At 44.1% G+C, this 16,290-nt stretch overlaps 1 protein-coding gene across 1 annotated transcript in view; it reads right to left on the bottom strand.

Moving 5' to 3' along the window:
- chd6 (chromodomain helicase DNA binding protein 6) overlaps positions 1-16,290 on the bottom strand; it is a 122,838-nt gene that overhangs the window by 21,337 nt on the left and 85,211 nt on the right. Inside the window, exons 26-34 of the mRNA XM_038966077.1 lie at positions 16,079-16,208; positions 15,728-15,806; positions 15,577-15,631; positions 14,947-15,232; positions 14,351-14,559; positions 10,845-12,842; positions 10,577-10,728; positions 776-994; positions 46-618 (exon numbers count right to left, since the gene is read on the bottom strand). Of these exons, the coding sequence (XP_038822005.1) occupies positions 46-618; positions 776-994; positions 10,577-10,728; positions 10,845-12,842; positions 14,351-14,559; positions 14,947-15,232; positions 15,577-15,631; positions 15,728-15,806; positions 16,079-16,208 (3,701 nt within the window). The remainder of the gene's footprint in view (positions 1-45; positions 619-775; positions 995-10,576; positions 10,729-10,844; positions 12,843-14,350; positions 14,560-14,946; positions 15,233-15,576; positions 15,632-15,727; positions 15,807-16,078; positions 16,209-16,290) is intronic.

Here is a 16,290-nt window from a genome sequence, read left to right on the forward strand (position 1 = left end):
ATTTTTGCTGTTCACAAAACCAAAAGCACTTCTGACTTTGCAAACCTGTTGTTCCGGGACGTGCATTCCTCTGCTCTTGACGAACCCCATGTCGACTGCCTCCACGTTTCTCCGTCTGCCTCTCCTTCGGCGCATGAAGGCATCGTCGCGCCTCAGGTTGCCGTTGACGATTTGGCCGGTGACAGGGTGGATGAGACCTGCCTGCAGGATCCCGGCCATGTCTACTCCCACCGAGCCCTGCATGGCACTCTGAATGACACTTTGCATGGCGCCCATGGCAGGCAGTTTGTGGGAACTAGGATGGACCTGGTGGCTCATGTGACCTACAGTGGCTGCCACTTCGCCCCCAATGCCCAGATCCCCGGCCTTGGAGAGGTCCATGGCCGCCTCCTGCCAGCCGTTGAGCAGCAGCGCCCCGCCTCTGTGCGGCACCGTTAGGGGAATCTTCTCCCCTGAGTGACACTGCTTACTGAGCACCACGCCCTCGTACTCAAACGACCGCCTACCCCGCTTTAGTTCGGGCAGATAGGGCGGCGCCACCAGCCTCTCCTGCAAGAGAGGCAAGGATGTCAACCTCCAGCCTCCTGGGCTGCATTCTCCGGCACCTCTTTGCTTGTACTGAACGGGATGGAAATGGAAGAAGAATGGAAGAATATTAACGAATACTGACAATAGAAAGGTGAATATCTACAAAAACATAAAATAAGATTTTCCACAACAATGGTTATGAATTATGATGTGAGAAAGGGACAAAGCATGAACATGGGATAGTCACCTTGGGCAGGCGGGTAACAGAAGGGGCTGGGATGTTGAAGTTAAGGCTCTGGGATGGCTGAACCCTGGTTGAGATGAAGCCAGCCCTCTGGTGCACACTGTTGGGCACACAGGTGTTTGCCAGAGAGCTGGGAGAGTCATATTGCTGGCTGGACGAGGGCCACTTCCCCTTCAAGATGGCGTGACATATACTGTCCAGGCGGTTGATGATCACCCGGTCCTGCAAGGCAAAGTTGCACAAAAAAGCCCCATGTCTCATTCCCTTGGTTCCCAGTTAATGGCCCACACCCACACATTTGTGAACAGGGCACAACAGCCCCTCTTCTCCCTCCCTCAGGAGGCTGAAAAGATTTGGCATGGCCCCTCAGATCCTCAAAAGGTTCTACAGCTGCACCATTGAGAGCATCTTGACTGGCTGCATCACCGCTTGTTAGGGAAACTGCAAGGCACCTGATCGCAAGTTGCTACAGAGGGTGGTGAGTACTGCCCACGGCAAGTGATACTGTTGCACCAAGTCTGGAACCAACAGGACCCTGAACTGCTTCTAGCCCCAAGCCAAAAGACTGCTAAATAGCTAATCGAATGGCTACCTGGACTACTTACATTAACCCTTTTTTGCAATAACTCTATGCACACACACCAGACTCCACCCACACACACACACACTTTCACACATATGCTGCTGCTACAGTCTATTATCTAGCCTGAAGCTAAGTTACTTTAACCCTACCAGCATGTACATCACAGGGTTTCCATTAGGAAAATGTGGTGCCAGATGTGACCGGGAAGATTTAATTTACCGTCCATTTGAGAAATGTTGCATACCCATATGCATTGAGTGCATAACCCATTAGGCATCTACCCATTGTGTTCAGATTGACAGAAATCACATTTAGATTATGGTAATGCATATTAACAGAACATGCAACTCATGTAATGAAGCAGTCAATAAAGCACAATTTTCAAACATTTGCCAAAACGCAATTTGCAGGAAAACACCATTCTAAACAGCGCACCTGGGAAAACACCATTCTAAACAGCGCAACTGATAGTGGTTCCATATGTGACAGAGATGAAAACTTAGAAAGAGGGGGAATCTAAAGATGCAACCACTAGGATGGGTTGCTATGACTAGGATTGTGCCTTTGGCTTCTGGACAACGCAAAAAAGTTAATATGAAAACCAATAGAACAGGAACGAAATTGCATAGTGGCAGGTCCTATAGGGAAGTAAATAAAATACATTTGTGAAAATTATATAATTACTACAGGCTATACATAAATAAATAAAATAATTCCAAAAACTTCAAAAGAAAGAATGGCTTAGCCACAGAGGAATCGAGGATCATTAGCTTCTTTTAAAAAATTGATATGGATTGTTTCAAATCACAAACTTGTAGGACTATGCCTATTTGGGAAGCCAACAATTTGGGCAGCACACATGGCAATAGGCAGCCGGTTTCTGTAATGCCCCCTAAAAAATACATGCCTTGTGGCCAAAGTGCCCATTGCGCCCTCTCAAAGTGCCAATGGCTCTCTCAGATATCTCAATTCTTATTAGCAAATGCCCGTCACGTGATTGGGTCCTTCTCACAGGCGTAGCAGCTCTGAAGTAGTGAAGACAGACACGTCGGGGATGCAACAGTGCGTGTCCTTATCGAATACCCGAGGCGCTTATTGAAGATGTTAAAAGAATTGTGCACATATACTTTTCATCACCTAACAAGATGAGTAGGCCTAACGAACAGCAAAAGCACTATGTCTATCTACTATCCCCCATAGTACAAAAGTTGACCTATTCTATTGGTCAGCTTGTCCTTCTGTGCGAGAAATAAATATTCCAAACATACTCTGGGACAGTTGTGGAACACTATAGATCCCAAATTTATACAACCACTGTACATCGAAAAACCTTCTAAAAGCAATGAGGCTGTGGCAACAGATCAGAAAGTTTAGCTTAAAATGTTGATAAAACTATTAGGCTATTTCTTCACATTATAAGAGCAGCAATGCGCACACGGCAGAATAGCTACTGTTTTTTGGTTTTCAAATCAATTTAATCGGCTATTTTGGTTAATGGCCTTGGTGCCCTATTAGATGGCCCTGGTGCCCTGGCAGATAGGGCACCTCTTGAAGGCCAAATGGCCTTGACCCTAAAATCACGAAATTCCAAGCCGGTCAATAGGTCTAGCTGATTATTGAGTTGCGGCTTTCAGTGAAAAGCATCTAAAATATGCGTGAAGATAATGTGTCTTGAGTATAATTTAAAATCTTGCCTTTTTGTGCTATGTTGCTCTGTCTGCATGCTACGTCTTGCTTGTCCTACAGTATGTTGCTCTGCGTGTGCTCACTGCTCTCGTCTGTATTGTTATTCTAATTATTTTTAATAACCTGCCCAGGGACTGCAGTTGAAAATAAGCTGGCTGGCTAAAACCGTCACTTTTACTGAAATGTTGATTAATGTGCAATGTCCCTGTAAAAATAAAAATAAAATAAACTCAACTCAAACTGTTGAGACAAGAAGCGGAGGGGTGTGTGGCGAAGATATAGGTGAGTCTCTCTCCGAATGGCTACGCTGTCTTCCGCCAATTCTTGCGCATTCATTGTGTGAATTGTTTACCCTTTGATCATTAAAAAAATAATACAAATCCCGATTACATACAGTATGTATCCAAGAGTAAACATAATCTCTTGTAAATGTACTGTTAATCTCTTGTCTCTTGGTTACATTCATTTCTGTTAATGCATTCTCATTGTTTACAGAGTTCACAACCTGCTACACTCATTTCATAACAATCACAAGATTCATATTTTTTTTTTATTTATTGTCTTTTGTTTGGAGTGCGCCATGTGAGCATGTGTCTGGTTTCTCTGTCCTGGTAATGTTGAGGGCTTGTGCGCGCCTGAGCACGCATAGAAGTACCTGGCCTGCTGCGTGAAAATGTAGGACAGTTTTTTTTTTTGCGAATGATAATACACAGAAAGTATTCACACCCTTTGACCTTTTCCCCATTTTCTTGTGTTACAGCCTGAATTTAAAATGGATTAAGATTTTTGGGCCCTTGCCTACACGCACAATACCTCGTAATGTCAAAGTGTAATTATGTTTTTATATTTTTTACAAATTAATTAAAAATGAATAGCTAAAATGTCTTGAGTCAATAAGTACTCAACCCCTTAGTCATGTCAAGCCTAAATAAGTTCAGGAGTAAAAATGTGCTTAACAAGTCACCTAATTAGTTGCATGGACTAACTCCGTGTGCAATAAGTGTTTGACATGATTTTTACATACAGATAATTGTAAGGTCCATCAGTCGAGCAGTGAATTTCAAACACAGATTTAACCACAAAGACCACTGCCTCGCAAAGAAGGGCACCTATTGCTAAATGGGTAAAAAATAAAATACAGATATTGAATATCCCTTTGAGCATCGTGAAGTTATTAATTACACTTTGGATGGTGTATAATACACCCAGTCACTACAAAAGATACAGGCGTCCTTCCTAACTCAGTTGCCAGAGAGGAAGGAAACCACTCAGGGATTTCACCATGAGGCCAATTGTGATTTTAAAACAGTTACAGAGTTTAATGGCTGTGATAGGAGAAAACTGAGGATGTATCAACACCATTGTAGTTACGCCACAATACTAACCTAATCAACAGAGTGAAAAGGAAGCCTGTACAGAATACAAATATTCCAAAACATGCATCCTGTTCGCAACAAGGCACTAAAGTAATACTACAAAAAATATGGCAAAGAAATTCACTTTATATTTAGGGGCGGCAGGTAGCCTAGTGGTTAGAGCGTTGGGCCAGTAACCGAAAAGTTGTTAGATCGAATCCCCGAGCTGACAAGGTAAAAATCTGTCTTTCTGCCCCTGAACAAGATGTCCTGAATACAAAGTGTTATATTTAGAGCAAATAAAATACAACACATTACTGAGTACCACTCTCCATATTTTCAAGCCTAGTGGTGGGTTCATCATGTTATGGGTATATATTTTTACCTTTATTTAACTAGGCAAGTCAGTTGAGAACAAATTCTTATTTTACAATGACGGCCTACCCCACCAAACCCCCCACTAACCCGGATGACGCTGAGCCAATTGTGTGGCGCCCTATGGTACACTTGTAGTCATATACCCTATGGTATACTTGTAATCCTATGCCTATGGTATACTTGTAATATAATCGTTAAGGACTGGGGAATTTTTTAGGACAAAAAAGAGACCTGGTTTAGTCAGCTTTCCACCAAACACTGGGAGATTAATTCACCTTTCAGCAGGACAATCAAATCAAACTTTTCTACAGCACATTTCAGACATGAATGCAACGCAATGCGCTTCACGGGAAAAAACTGATAAAAAAAAAACTACGAAAATAAGATTATTAACTACACAATCAACATAAGAGGATAAAAACAAAAGAATAACAAAAACTGAAAGACAAAAAAAGCACCCTAAGGAAAAGCAAAGCTAAAAACCTGTTTTAAGATCTCTTATACAGTACCAGTGAAATGTTTGTACACACCTACTCATTCAAGGGTTTTCTTTATTTTTCACTATTTTCTACATTGTAGAATAATAGTGAAGACATCAAAACTATGAAATAACACAAATGGAATCATGTAGTAACCAAAAAAACTGTTAAACAAATCGAAATATATTTTATATTTGAGATTCTTCAAAGTAGCCACCCTTTGCCTTGATGACAACTTTGCACACTCTTGGCATTCTCTCAACCAGCTTCATGTTAATGTCCACAATTTTGGAATGAGATGTTCGACGAGCAGGTGTTCACATACTTTTGGCCATGTAGTGTTTGTTCACTATGCATGACAAAAAATTTGACTGGTAAAATAGGTCCTAAACCAATTTAGAACTGGACCGGAGACCCACCTCTCCAGTCTGTCCAGAAGGACATCATGGTCAACAAAGTCAAATGCAGCACTTAAATCCAAGAGTACAAGGACAGAGAGCTGTTTGGCATATGTGTTGGCTCTAAGATTGTTTTCCACTTTCACTAAGGCTGTCTCTGAGCTGGGCACGAAAACCAGATTGGAATTTTTCAAATACAGTTGGCACTTAGAAAACATTTAGCTGTTTAAAATCCAATTGCTCCAGAATTTTGCTTCAGAATGGAAGGTTGGAGATTGGCCGAAAATTGCTAAGATCTTAAGAATCTAGATAACTTTTCTTCAGAAGGAGATTCACCATAGCAGTTTTTAGTGCAGCGGGGAAAGTGAGTGATTAACAATAGCTTGCACTTCTTCAAATAAGACTGTTTTGAAGAAGGTGGTGGGGAAAGGATCGAGAAGGCAGAAGGCTTAAGTTTGATATCACTTTCCTGAGCATGTCTGTGTCAACCAGGGAAAATAACTCCATAGTATCTTTGCATGGTAGGTTAGGGCACATATCAAACTTCTCAGTTCTTGCTTGACTGATACCCTGCCTAATGGTTGCAATCTTATTTCAGAAATATGCCGCAAAGGATAGGAAAGTTCACATAGGTTTGCGGGGGTAGGATTTATCAGGCCATCAATGGTCGATTAGAGCACTCAAATTATTTTCATTATTATTGATCAAGTTAGAAAAAGTAGCCCGTCTGGCATTTCTATTGCCAGAATATCATAATGGACCTACAACTTTGACTTTCTCTACCTCTGCTCTGCCTTTCTGCAATTTCTCTTTAACTGATTTGTTTCTTCACTCATTGAAGGTACTCTACATATGGTTGTGGTCTTTTTCAACATTACTGGAGCTATGGCATCAATGGTTGCCCTTAATTTGGCATTACATTTATCAACCAAATAATCACAAGAGGAATGCAGAATATGTGATGGTGTATTGTTCATACACTCAAAATCTGTAGCAACTTCAGTAGATAAGATAGTGTTTCTTAATAATACATTCAGTATTACCCTGTGCTAACAAGGTAGTAAAAAATACACAGTGGTGTTCAGATAAAGGATACAGTGCATTCGGAAAGTATTCAGACCACTTGACTTTTTCCACATTTTGTTACATTACAGCCACACACACACACACACACACACACACACACACACACACACACACACACACACACACACACACACACACACACACACACACATATATACACATATACACATACATATATATACACATATATTATATATATATATATATATATATATATATATACACAGTATATCACAAAAGTGAGTACACCCCTCACACTTTTGTAAATATTTGAGTATATCTTTTCATGTGACAACACTGAAGAAATGACACTTTGCTACAATGTAAAGTAGTGAGTGTACAGCTTGTATAACAGTGTAAATTTGCTGTCCCCTCAAAATAACTCAACACACAGCCATTAATGTCTAAACCAACAAAAGTGAGTACACCCCTAAGTGAAAATGTCCAAATTGGGCCCAAAGTGTCAATATTTTGTGTGGCCACCATCATACGCCGTACACTGCATCAAATTGGTCTGCATGGCTGTCGTCCCAGAAGGAAGCCTCTTCTAAAGATGATGCACAAGAAAGCCCGCAAACAGTTTGCTGAAGACAAGCAGACTAAGGACATGGATTACTGCAACCATGTCCTGTGTCCTGATGGTGTCAAGCGTGTGTGGCGGCAACCAGGTGAGGAGTACAAAGACAAGTGTGTCTTGCCTACAGTCAAGCATGGTGGTGGGAGTGTCATGGTCTGGGGCTGCATGAGTGCTGCCGGCACTGGGGAGCTACAGTTCATTGAGGGGAACCATGAATGCCAACATGTACTGTGACATACTGAAGCAGAGCATGATCCCCTCTCTTCGGAGACTGGGCCGAAGAGAGGGGATCTTAACATTTGTCCTTTGGATTGGGACAAATCAACGCCGTCGACTCATTGACAGCTTTGCTATAGGAGGCATTTATAATGGAGATTTGCCTGGGCAAGGTCGGTGTACTTAGAAAGCAGGTTATCCTTTTCTCGCAGCTGAGCGAGCAGCCGTAAGATCTCTTGCATTTAGGGCAGACAAATCCCTGTCTACTTTTCAGTTCCACCTTATCTTGTGATTAAGTGGAAATCATTTCACACCTAAAGCATTTGTGCCCAGCTGTGGATAAAAACACAGGTGAGCTTGCGCTGCTAGCATAGGCCTGCTCTGTTTTCATGACGGGTAGCAGCTAACTGGTACTTAACAGGAATCCGGAACAAACTTACGATCCCAACCGTAAAGGCAAACTGCATTGCGGAATCCGTAGCAATTAAAACTTGAGCTATGATTCAAAATGATTCAACCCTTAACAGTCCAAGCCCTGTTCTAAGTCAGGGGAGGTTCTACAAATCTATATGGAATTGTTTTAAGAAGGTCATTCCAAGGATAATTTTGCCATTTGAAGTGCGACATCGGCGGATTGAGACACATCCAATGCAAAAAAAACATCTCTCACTTAAACAGATTTTTATGGGGATTTTTTTATTATACTAATAAGATTTCTGCGGGTGCGCGAACATCGACTCTAGGGGGTAAATCAAAACAATTTCATAGAAACAACAAACTGAGTCTAGACAGTACACTCTTCTGTTGCGCGCTTGGATGACGTATGTTGTGTGAAGTTGCTTACAGTGAATGTTTCTGAGTGGCTTACAGTTACAGTTCTGACTTAAACCTACTTGAAAATCTATGGCAAGACCTGAAAATGGTTGTCTAGCAATGATCAACAACCAATTTGACACAGCTTAAAGATATTTTTATATTTTATTTATTACCCCTTTTTCTCCCCAATTTTGTGATATCCATTTGGTAGTTACAGTTTTGTTCCATCGCTGCGACTCCCGTACGGACTCGGGAGATGCGAAGGACGAGAGTCTTGCGTCCCCCGAAACATGACCTCGCCAAGCCACACAGCTTCTTGACACACTGCTCGCTTAACCCGGAAGCCTGCTGCACCAATGTGTCGGAGGAAATACCGTACACCTGGCGACCCTAGTCAGCATGCATCCGCCACAAGGAGTCGTTAGAGCGCGATGGCACAAGGACATCCCAGCCGGCCAGTTTGCAATACATTTGCTCCCAATACTAAAAGCATGTTTTCACTTTGTTATTATGCGGTATTGTGCGTATTAAATCCATATTTAATTCAGGCTGTAAAAACAAAATGTGGAATAAGTCAAGGAGTATGAATACTTTCTGAAGGCACTGTATTAAAACTCTAGTTCCTCACAGTAAGGTATTTGAAAAATCTTTCCAACAATCTCCCCCTCGATAATCACCAATCCTTGGTATGAAAGAGCAATGGAAGTTATAAGCCTACTGCTACATTGGCCTAAAAGCTATGAGTTCAATGCGCTCAATGGATCACGGTGTATCAATGTATCCATATGGCTGGTGATCTCGCATTAGTTGACTTTACACTGTTATATCATTTTAATTCAGATTTTTATTATTAACCACGTGACAATGATTTTGAGAAACAAAAACATTATTATGGAAATTAAAATGTTAAACGAAAATGTGCATATGACAATCATAACTGGCACGCAAAACGGCAGAAATGGTAGGATAAATTGTAAGCTTCCCCAAAATTGAAACTCACGTGCCGCCTATGAAGCCTTTAAAACAATTGCCATCAGGTTTCAAACAAATAAGTATTTTTTCAAAATGCATACTGCCTCCAGCTCACATTGTAAAGTGCTGGGTGATGTGCTGATAGCCTGTTGCCTGCACTTGAATGGTAAATGGGAAACGTGCTTCAATTACCAGTTGAGAAATAAAAGTAGCAGCTCTTTTTAATTGTGCACCAAAACTGTTTTTAACACGCAATTGCATTTACAAATGTTTGAGCAAATGAATGGGCTTATAAAAGCACACGTTTTACTCGTGGAGCAACCAGCTGAGGACCTGCAGGAGAAATCCCGCTCAAAATAGGATCTGTATGCTGTGCGCGTGTGATAGCTGTGTTGAATAAATAAGATACGACTACTGATAAATAAGATGATGACTAATGAAAATACACACAGATCAATTTAATTCTACAAAATTGACTAGCCTTTCCATCAATTAATAAAAAGCATTATTTTGCAATGGGATTTTTTTGCGGGGCCTGCAACAGTTTTATTGCATTGGCTTTTCATTTATACATTTTTTGGCCAAAAGCCGCAAATGGCTGGCTAACGGAAACCCTGGTACTTTGCTACCTCAATTAACTCGTACCCCTGAACATCGACCTGGTACTCCCTGTATATAGCCATGTTATTTTTATTTATTATTTATTTTTTTACCTTTATTTAACTAGGCAATTCAGTTAAGAACAAATTCTTATTTACAATGACGGCCTACCTCGGCCAAACCCTAACCTGGACGACGCTGGGCCAATTGTGCGCCGCCCTACGGGACTCCCAATCACGGCCGGTTGTGATACAGCCTGGAATCGAACCAGGGTCTGTAGTACTGAGATGCAGTGCCTTAGATCGCTGTGCCACTCACCACTATTGTTATTCACTGTGTATTTATTCCTTGTGTCACGATTTCAATTTCTTTTTATTTTTATGACCCGTAAGTAAGCATTTCACTGTCAGTTTAAACCTGTTGTTTACAAAGCATGTGACAAATAAAATTTGATTGATTTGATGGCCTAGCTGTCAAAATTGACGACATATCGTGAAAATGTATGATTAAGAAAATCAGTTAGAAAATCAATATATATATTTTTTTACTTCTTGCTTTGCAGCTAACGGTAAACCCGATAGTGACAACGAATTGCCTTGGCAAACATGAAACAAACTGCTTTCGAAGTGGTTTGCGGGTCAACTCCCTGGGACTATACCTTTGGCCACTCAGAGAAGGAGTAGAGGGCTTTCTCCTGCAGCAGTTGGGCGATGGTAGGCTCCCTCGCATCCTGCAGACTGTCAGGCATCTCACACATGGACATGGGGGCTGCAAACCGTGCCACCTCTACATAGCTGTCCACCACGGAGGCTGTGGAGTGGTTAGTACATAACACAAGATCTCAACTACAGGGCATCCGTAGAAGGTGCGTGGAAAGGTCATTTTCAATGCTACATGTTTAAAGACTGCTAAAAAACTACCGTTACCTGGAGTTTTTCCCCTTTTTTGGGGCCTCTCCTCGATCTCGTCCTTCACTTCCAGCAGCCCCTTTGTCTGCTCCAGTTTGGGCGTGAGGACAGTGCTGTCAGGCTCCAGGATGTCCGACTTGCTCTCAGAGCTCTCTGGGTCTAGAGGGAACTCCAGTTTGATCTGTAGCTCAGGCTGGGATGTGGGGACTGAGGGGGACGAGGGCAGAGAGTCTGTTGCGTCAACAGTGGGTAGTGTGTGTTCGCTGAAAGTGCTCTCTGCTTCGGCAGGCCCCTCGGAGGCCCCTTCTGGTTCTACGTCGTAATGCTCCTCCAATGGCCCTGCGAATGGTTCTTCTGGTGCTGGGTCTTTACAAGAGTCTTCCAGAGGCCCCTCCACTGGTTCCTCCTCCTGGGGATCCATGGGTGACATCTCCAAGGGTTCTTCAAACTGCCCCTCTAGAAGCCCCTCCTCCGCTGGCTCTAAGGCCATGTCCCTTTCTAAAGTCTCTTCCCTTGGCCCCTCTAGAGCAGCCTCAAATGACTCTACTGGAGATCCCATTCCCGTCCCATCGCAGGCACCCTCGAAGGGCTCCTCTTGGTGAGAGTCCTCGCATGATATACCTGAGGCTTCCAGGCCCTGCTCCGGCCCCACCAGATACAGACTGTTCACAGACATCTCTTTGTCAAACTCAAAGGCCACATCATCCTCTGCCTCTCTCTCCTTGGAGCTGGGCATGTGGGCGACGGCGTCCGAGTTGCTCAGCTTCTCCTCTGGCTCCTCGGCATCACCCTGGTGGTGGGGGTACAAGGTCATATGGGACAGTGACAGGGGCGGAGGGGGGATGTAGGGTGAAGGGCAGCTTGCGGAGAGGTCGGTGTGCTCCTGAGCAGGCTCCTCCTCGCTCACGCCGATGTCCTTGAACAGCATATAACTGGAGGGTAGCGGCTCCCCTGGGTCGCTCCGGGAGGGGGGGATACCCAGGCAGTCATCAAGCACTCCCCCTGCTCTGTCCTCCCTTCCCCCATCTCCCGGCTGCTCTTCAGGGTCCAGGAACTCCGTCTCAAGGGCGGGCGCCCCCAGGATAGGGTCAGCGTCGTTGAAAATGTCTGCGGCGCCGGCGTGGTCCGTGCTCTCCCAGGGCGCCTGCAGCTCCTGGTCCAGCTCCAGCGAGGGCGCCATGAGGCCCGTCTCCTCAGAGGAGCCCTGCTCCCCCACCAACACATCGCTGCGCAGCTTGCCCGAGATGATAGGGTCCATTTCGGCCGACTGCTCGCCATTCAGCTCCCCCTGCACACCATACGAGTTGAGCATGCTCTGGCCACCCTGCGCTGAGTTGAAGGGGAACCCGTTGAAGGCCTCCTTGGCAGACTTGCAATGGAGGGAATCTGAGGCCAGGCCCTCTTGCTGCAGTGAGGCCAACTCCAAGGACTCATCCAGAGGGGGGCAGTCCAGGAAGCTCTCCCTGGGCCCAGACACCATACCTAGGCTGCCCCCGGGATCCGTGCCCACTATCTCTGGCGGGTGACCATGGACGTGGATGTGTGGGTGAGAATGGGCATGGATCGACGAGGAGGAGGAGGCTGGGTGGTGGTACTCCGGCGGCTGGGGAGAGTGGCATTGGCCGAGGCCCGTCTCATACAGGCAGCAGGGGTGGTGGTGGGGTGAGGGGGTCATGCCTGCGTGGTGCACCCCAGGATGGTAGCCCTTGTGATTCTCCTTCTGGACGTAGTTGCGGTGGGCCTCCAGGAAGGAGAGTTGCGGGTCGTTGAGGATGTAGTAGTCGGTGCGGCTAAGGCCGTGGCGGGCTGCCCCAATCAGGAGGTCGCGGTCGTGTTTGCCACACTCCCACCACACGGGCAGGTAAAGGCTGGGCCGACACAGTTGCAGCCTTGGGCCCAGCAGCAGGTGGCGCAGCACCTGCTCTCTGACCTTGCGCAGCAGTTCGATGCGGTAGAGAGTGCGTGCTGCTCGCTCCTCCGTGATGGGCTCTACAAACAGATTGTGGTCCAGAGGCCCTGACAGACAGATGGAGGGCTTACTTTAATATAATTGTATCATTCAAATCACGCCATTGCAATGTCACTACTATTGTAAAAATAATACTGTCATAAATCTACTAACCTCCACCTATCTTCCCCATGCTTTCGAAAGCACTGCTAAAATACGCAAACAAATCTATAAAGTGAAGCATCCTTTTAACACAACTTCCTTTGGCAGACTTTTGTTAATTTAAGGATATAACCCTTTTTAAAAATGTTCGAATAAAATGACATGCCCAAATCTAACTGTCTGTAGCTCAGGACCTGAAGCAAGGATATGCATATTCTTGATACCATTTGAAAGGAAACACGTTGAAGTTTGTGGAAATGTGAAATTAAATGTTGGAGCACATAACACATTAGATCTGGTCAAAGATAATACAAAGAAAAAAACATGCGTTTTTTTTTGTACCATCATCTTTGAAATGCAAGAGAAAGGCCATCATGTATTAATTCCAGCCCAGGTGCAATTTTTGTCCACTAGATGGCAGCAGTGTATGTGCAAAGTTTTAGACTGATCAACTAAACCATTGCATATCTGTTGAAAATGTTGTATCAAGACTGCCCAAATGTGCTTCATTGGCTTATTAATATGTTTTCAAGTTCATAATTGTGCAATCTCCTCAAACAATAGCATGGTATTCTTTCACTGTAATAGCTACTGTAAATTGGACAGTGCAGTTGGATTAACAAGAATTTAAGCTTTCTGCCCATATGCTATGTCCTGGGAAATGTTCATGTTACTTACAACCTCATGCTAATCACATTAGCCTACATTAGCTTAACTGTCCCGTGAGGGGGGGGGTGATCCTGTAGAGGTTAAAGGTTGAGTAAGATGTTGTAGAAGCTTGCTGGATGCATTACTAAGCAACAACAGCTGCAAATACCAATAAAACAACATCATGTTAATTATTTCCTTGCTTTGTCTAACTACACTATTTTGAATGTAGAAAATATGTTTTGTGGTTCCAAGTGGATTATTTATTTAGTTTCATAGCACAAAAGTATTCTAGAAAGTTTATCACATTGGCTTTTGCCACGGTTGGCGCAGCTCTGCCTGGGCAAGTGCAGTGTGGTTTTCTAGCAACATGTGCCTCAAAAGGGAGGCAACATCAGCATAGCTACAAATTCCCATGTTTCCATGCTAGATTCTGACCAAACAATTAGCGCGACAGGTAAAATGCCTTAAGAAAAAAGAAGAAGATTTCAACGAATAGAAAGATGAATCTAACAAAATAAGTACATTATGACATTCCCTAGGGTTAAAAAATTCTGGTTTGATGATTACTGATTTCCTGCACATTCCTTGATTTTTTGAAAACCTGGGGATTTTGGGAAAGCTACTGGTATTTTGCAACCCTAGCATTCACTAATCATAAACTATTTACATATTATAGAAATGTGGGTACATTCGTGGATTAAATTCCTACTTATTGCACCTTTAAGGGCAAGCTCTCTTGCTCTGCCTCCTGTGGAGTAGTTACCTTCGTCCTTCCTGGGGGGCAATCTGCAGGCGGTGCGGCACATGGACACAAAGCTGCTGAAGTATCTCTCCAGGCTCTCGTCCGTTTTCCTTTCCAGCCGGGCGAAGGAGCGGAACTGACTCCAGTCAAAGGTTTTCTTCTCCGGGTCATACACCACGCCGAACGACGACACGGTGCGGTAGAAATCTGCTTGCTCACGCCGTGTCCACCTGCTCATAAAAACACAGGCCTACCATAAGCCTTTTATAAAGGGGACATGCACTGACCATGTGACTGCCCAAGGCATCAGCTGTGGGTATCTCAGCCAAAAGCAATTCCGACTTCATTTTTATATTATGTCTGACATAAAAAGTCCAATTTCATCCCCTTGCCTAGCAGGTGTTGACAGATCTTGAAGGATATGCTATGTGAAAGTTAGTTTATAGGAATGCTAGCTGGAGACATCATCGTATTGCTAAGATATACCCAGGCCTTACAGATCAGTGAACATAGAGGGGGGATAAGGGGCAAAGAACCGAAAGGGAACGGGACCGAGGCAGCACATAATGTAGGGGATCAATGACATCACCCACCTTTGCTCTGACATCATCACCCACCTTCTCTGCCACTCCAGGAAGAGAGGGTCAGGTTTGGCAGCAGTTGCCGTGCAGTGCCTAAGCTCCTCCCCCAGTTGCCAGGACATCGGTCCCGGGCTTGCCCCTGGCAGCAAGAAGTCATGACGCAGGGGCTCGCGCCGCATGAAGCGCTGGTAAGCTGTGATGAGGCGACGCAGCCTGGCAGTAAGATTAGGGCCGGCGGGCCACAGAGGGCGACCCTTCAGCTCCATGCCCTCCTGGCCAAACTCTTCCTGGCCAAAGCCCTCCTGGACCCTGTGTCCTGTGTCTGGAAAGTAACAGAATCAGATCAAAGCTTTGTTCACATATATTTACATGCATTATATAGTAACTTTTATAGCCATTTTTGAGATGGGAAAACTCGTTTTTTATGAAGTTAAACATTTGCTTTTTATGACTGAATGTTAGGTGAAATAAAACTACGTTTTGACAAAATTACACTTCCCCTGAAGGCAATCTATTTGTAGATTAACCCACGTGACACCGGTAGAAAATGATTGAGGTGGAACTTGGAGTTGGTAAAACCCCCATATTCTATATGCATTCACAGATTCTCCAGTTTGTAAGACATTTTATTCAAAAAGACAAGTTCAAAGGTAGCTGAACACTTACCTTGAACAACAATGTCATGCTTGTCCATTGCATCATTGCTGGAGCTGGTTTCATCCTTTTGGAGCAAAAATAAATGATAACTTCACAACTCAACCTTTTCAGATACTGAATCCTTAATTTTCATTTAGCTGAGTCACTCGAGAGTCCGTACCTTATTATCAACCCTTTCCACTCCTCCCTCCTCTTGCTTGCTTTCAGGATCGTCTTTCACGTCATCACTTTTGCAATTACTAAAAAGAACCAACAATTAAGATAAAGACCACAAAATTGCATCACTTACTCCATCACCAGAGTCAGCTTGACCACGCAGGATTTATTGATGTATTTAGAGGAACTAGATTTGAGGTATTGCTGATACATTACATTTTGAGGCATGCAGACATTGGTTGACATTCACATTCGTACACAGCACCTGAGATTTGGTACTGCGTATGTTTATATTACTGTATGCCATCCTACAAATAAGACTTGTGCCCTACAGTAAGGCGGAGGTGGTTCTTGCCTGTCAGTGAGGTCAGCCATCACCTCTCCTCCACTCTGCTCGGCTGAGAGCGCTGTGACATCAGGCATGCCCACCCGCTCCAAGAAGCACAGCTCTGGGTCGGCCCGCATGGCGTTGTACCGCTCGTACCCTGAGGAGACACCAGGTGCCAGGGTTACTGAGCGCCGATGGTAATGACGGCAGCGGCTTTAGACTTAAATCTACTATTAATG

This window comes from Salvelinus namaycush, chromosome 2, assembly GCF_016432855.1.
Source record: "Salvelinus namaycush isolate Seneca chromosome 2, SaNama_1.0, whole genome shotgun sequence".
NCBI classification, from domain to species: Eukaryota; Metazoa; Chordata; class Actinopteri; order Salmoniformes; family Salmonidae; genus Salvelinus; species Salvelinus namaycush.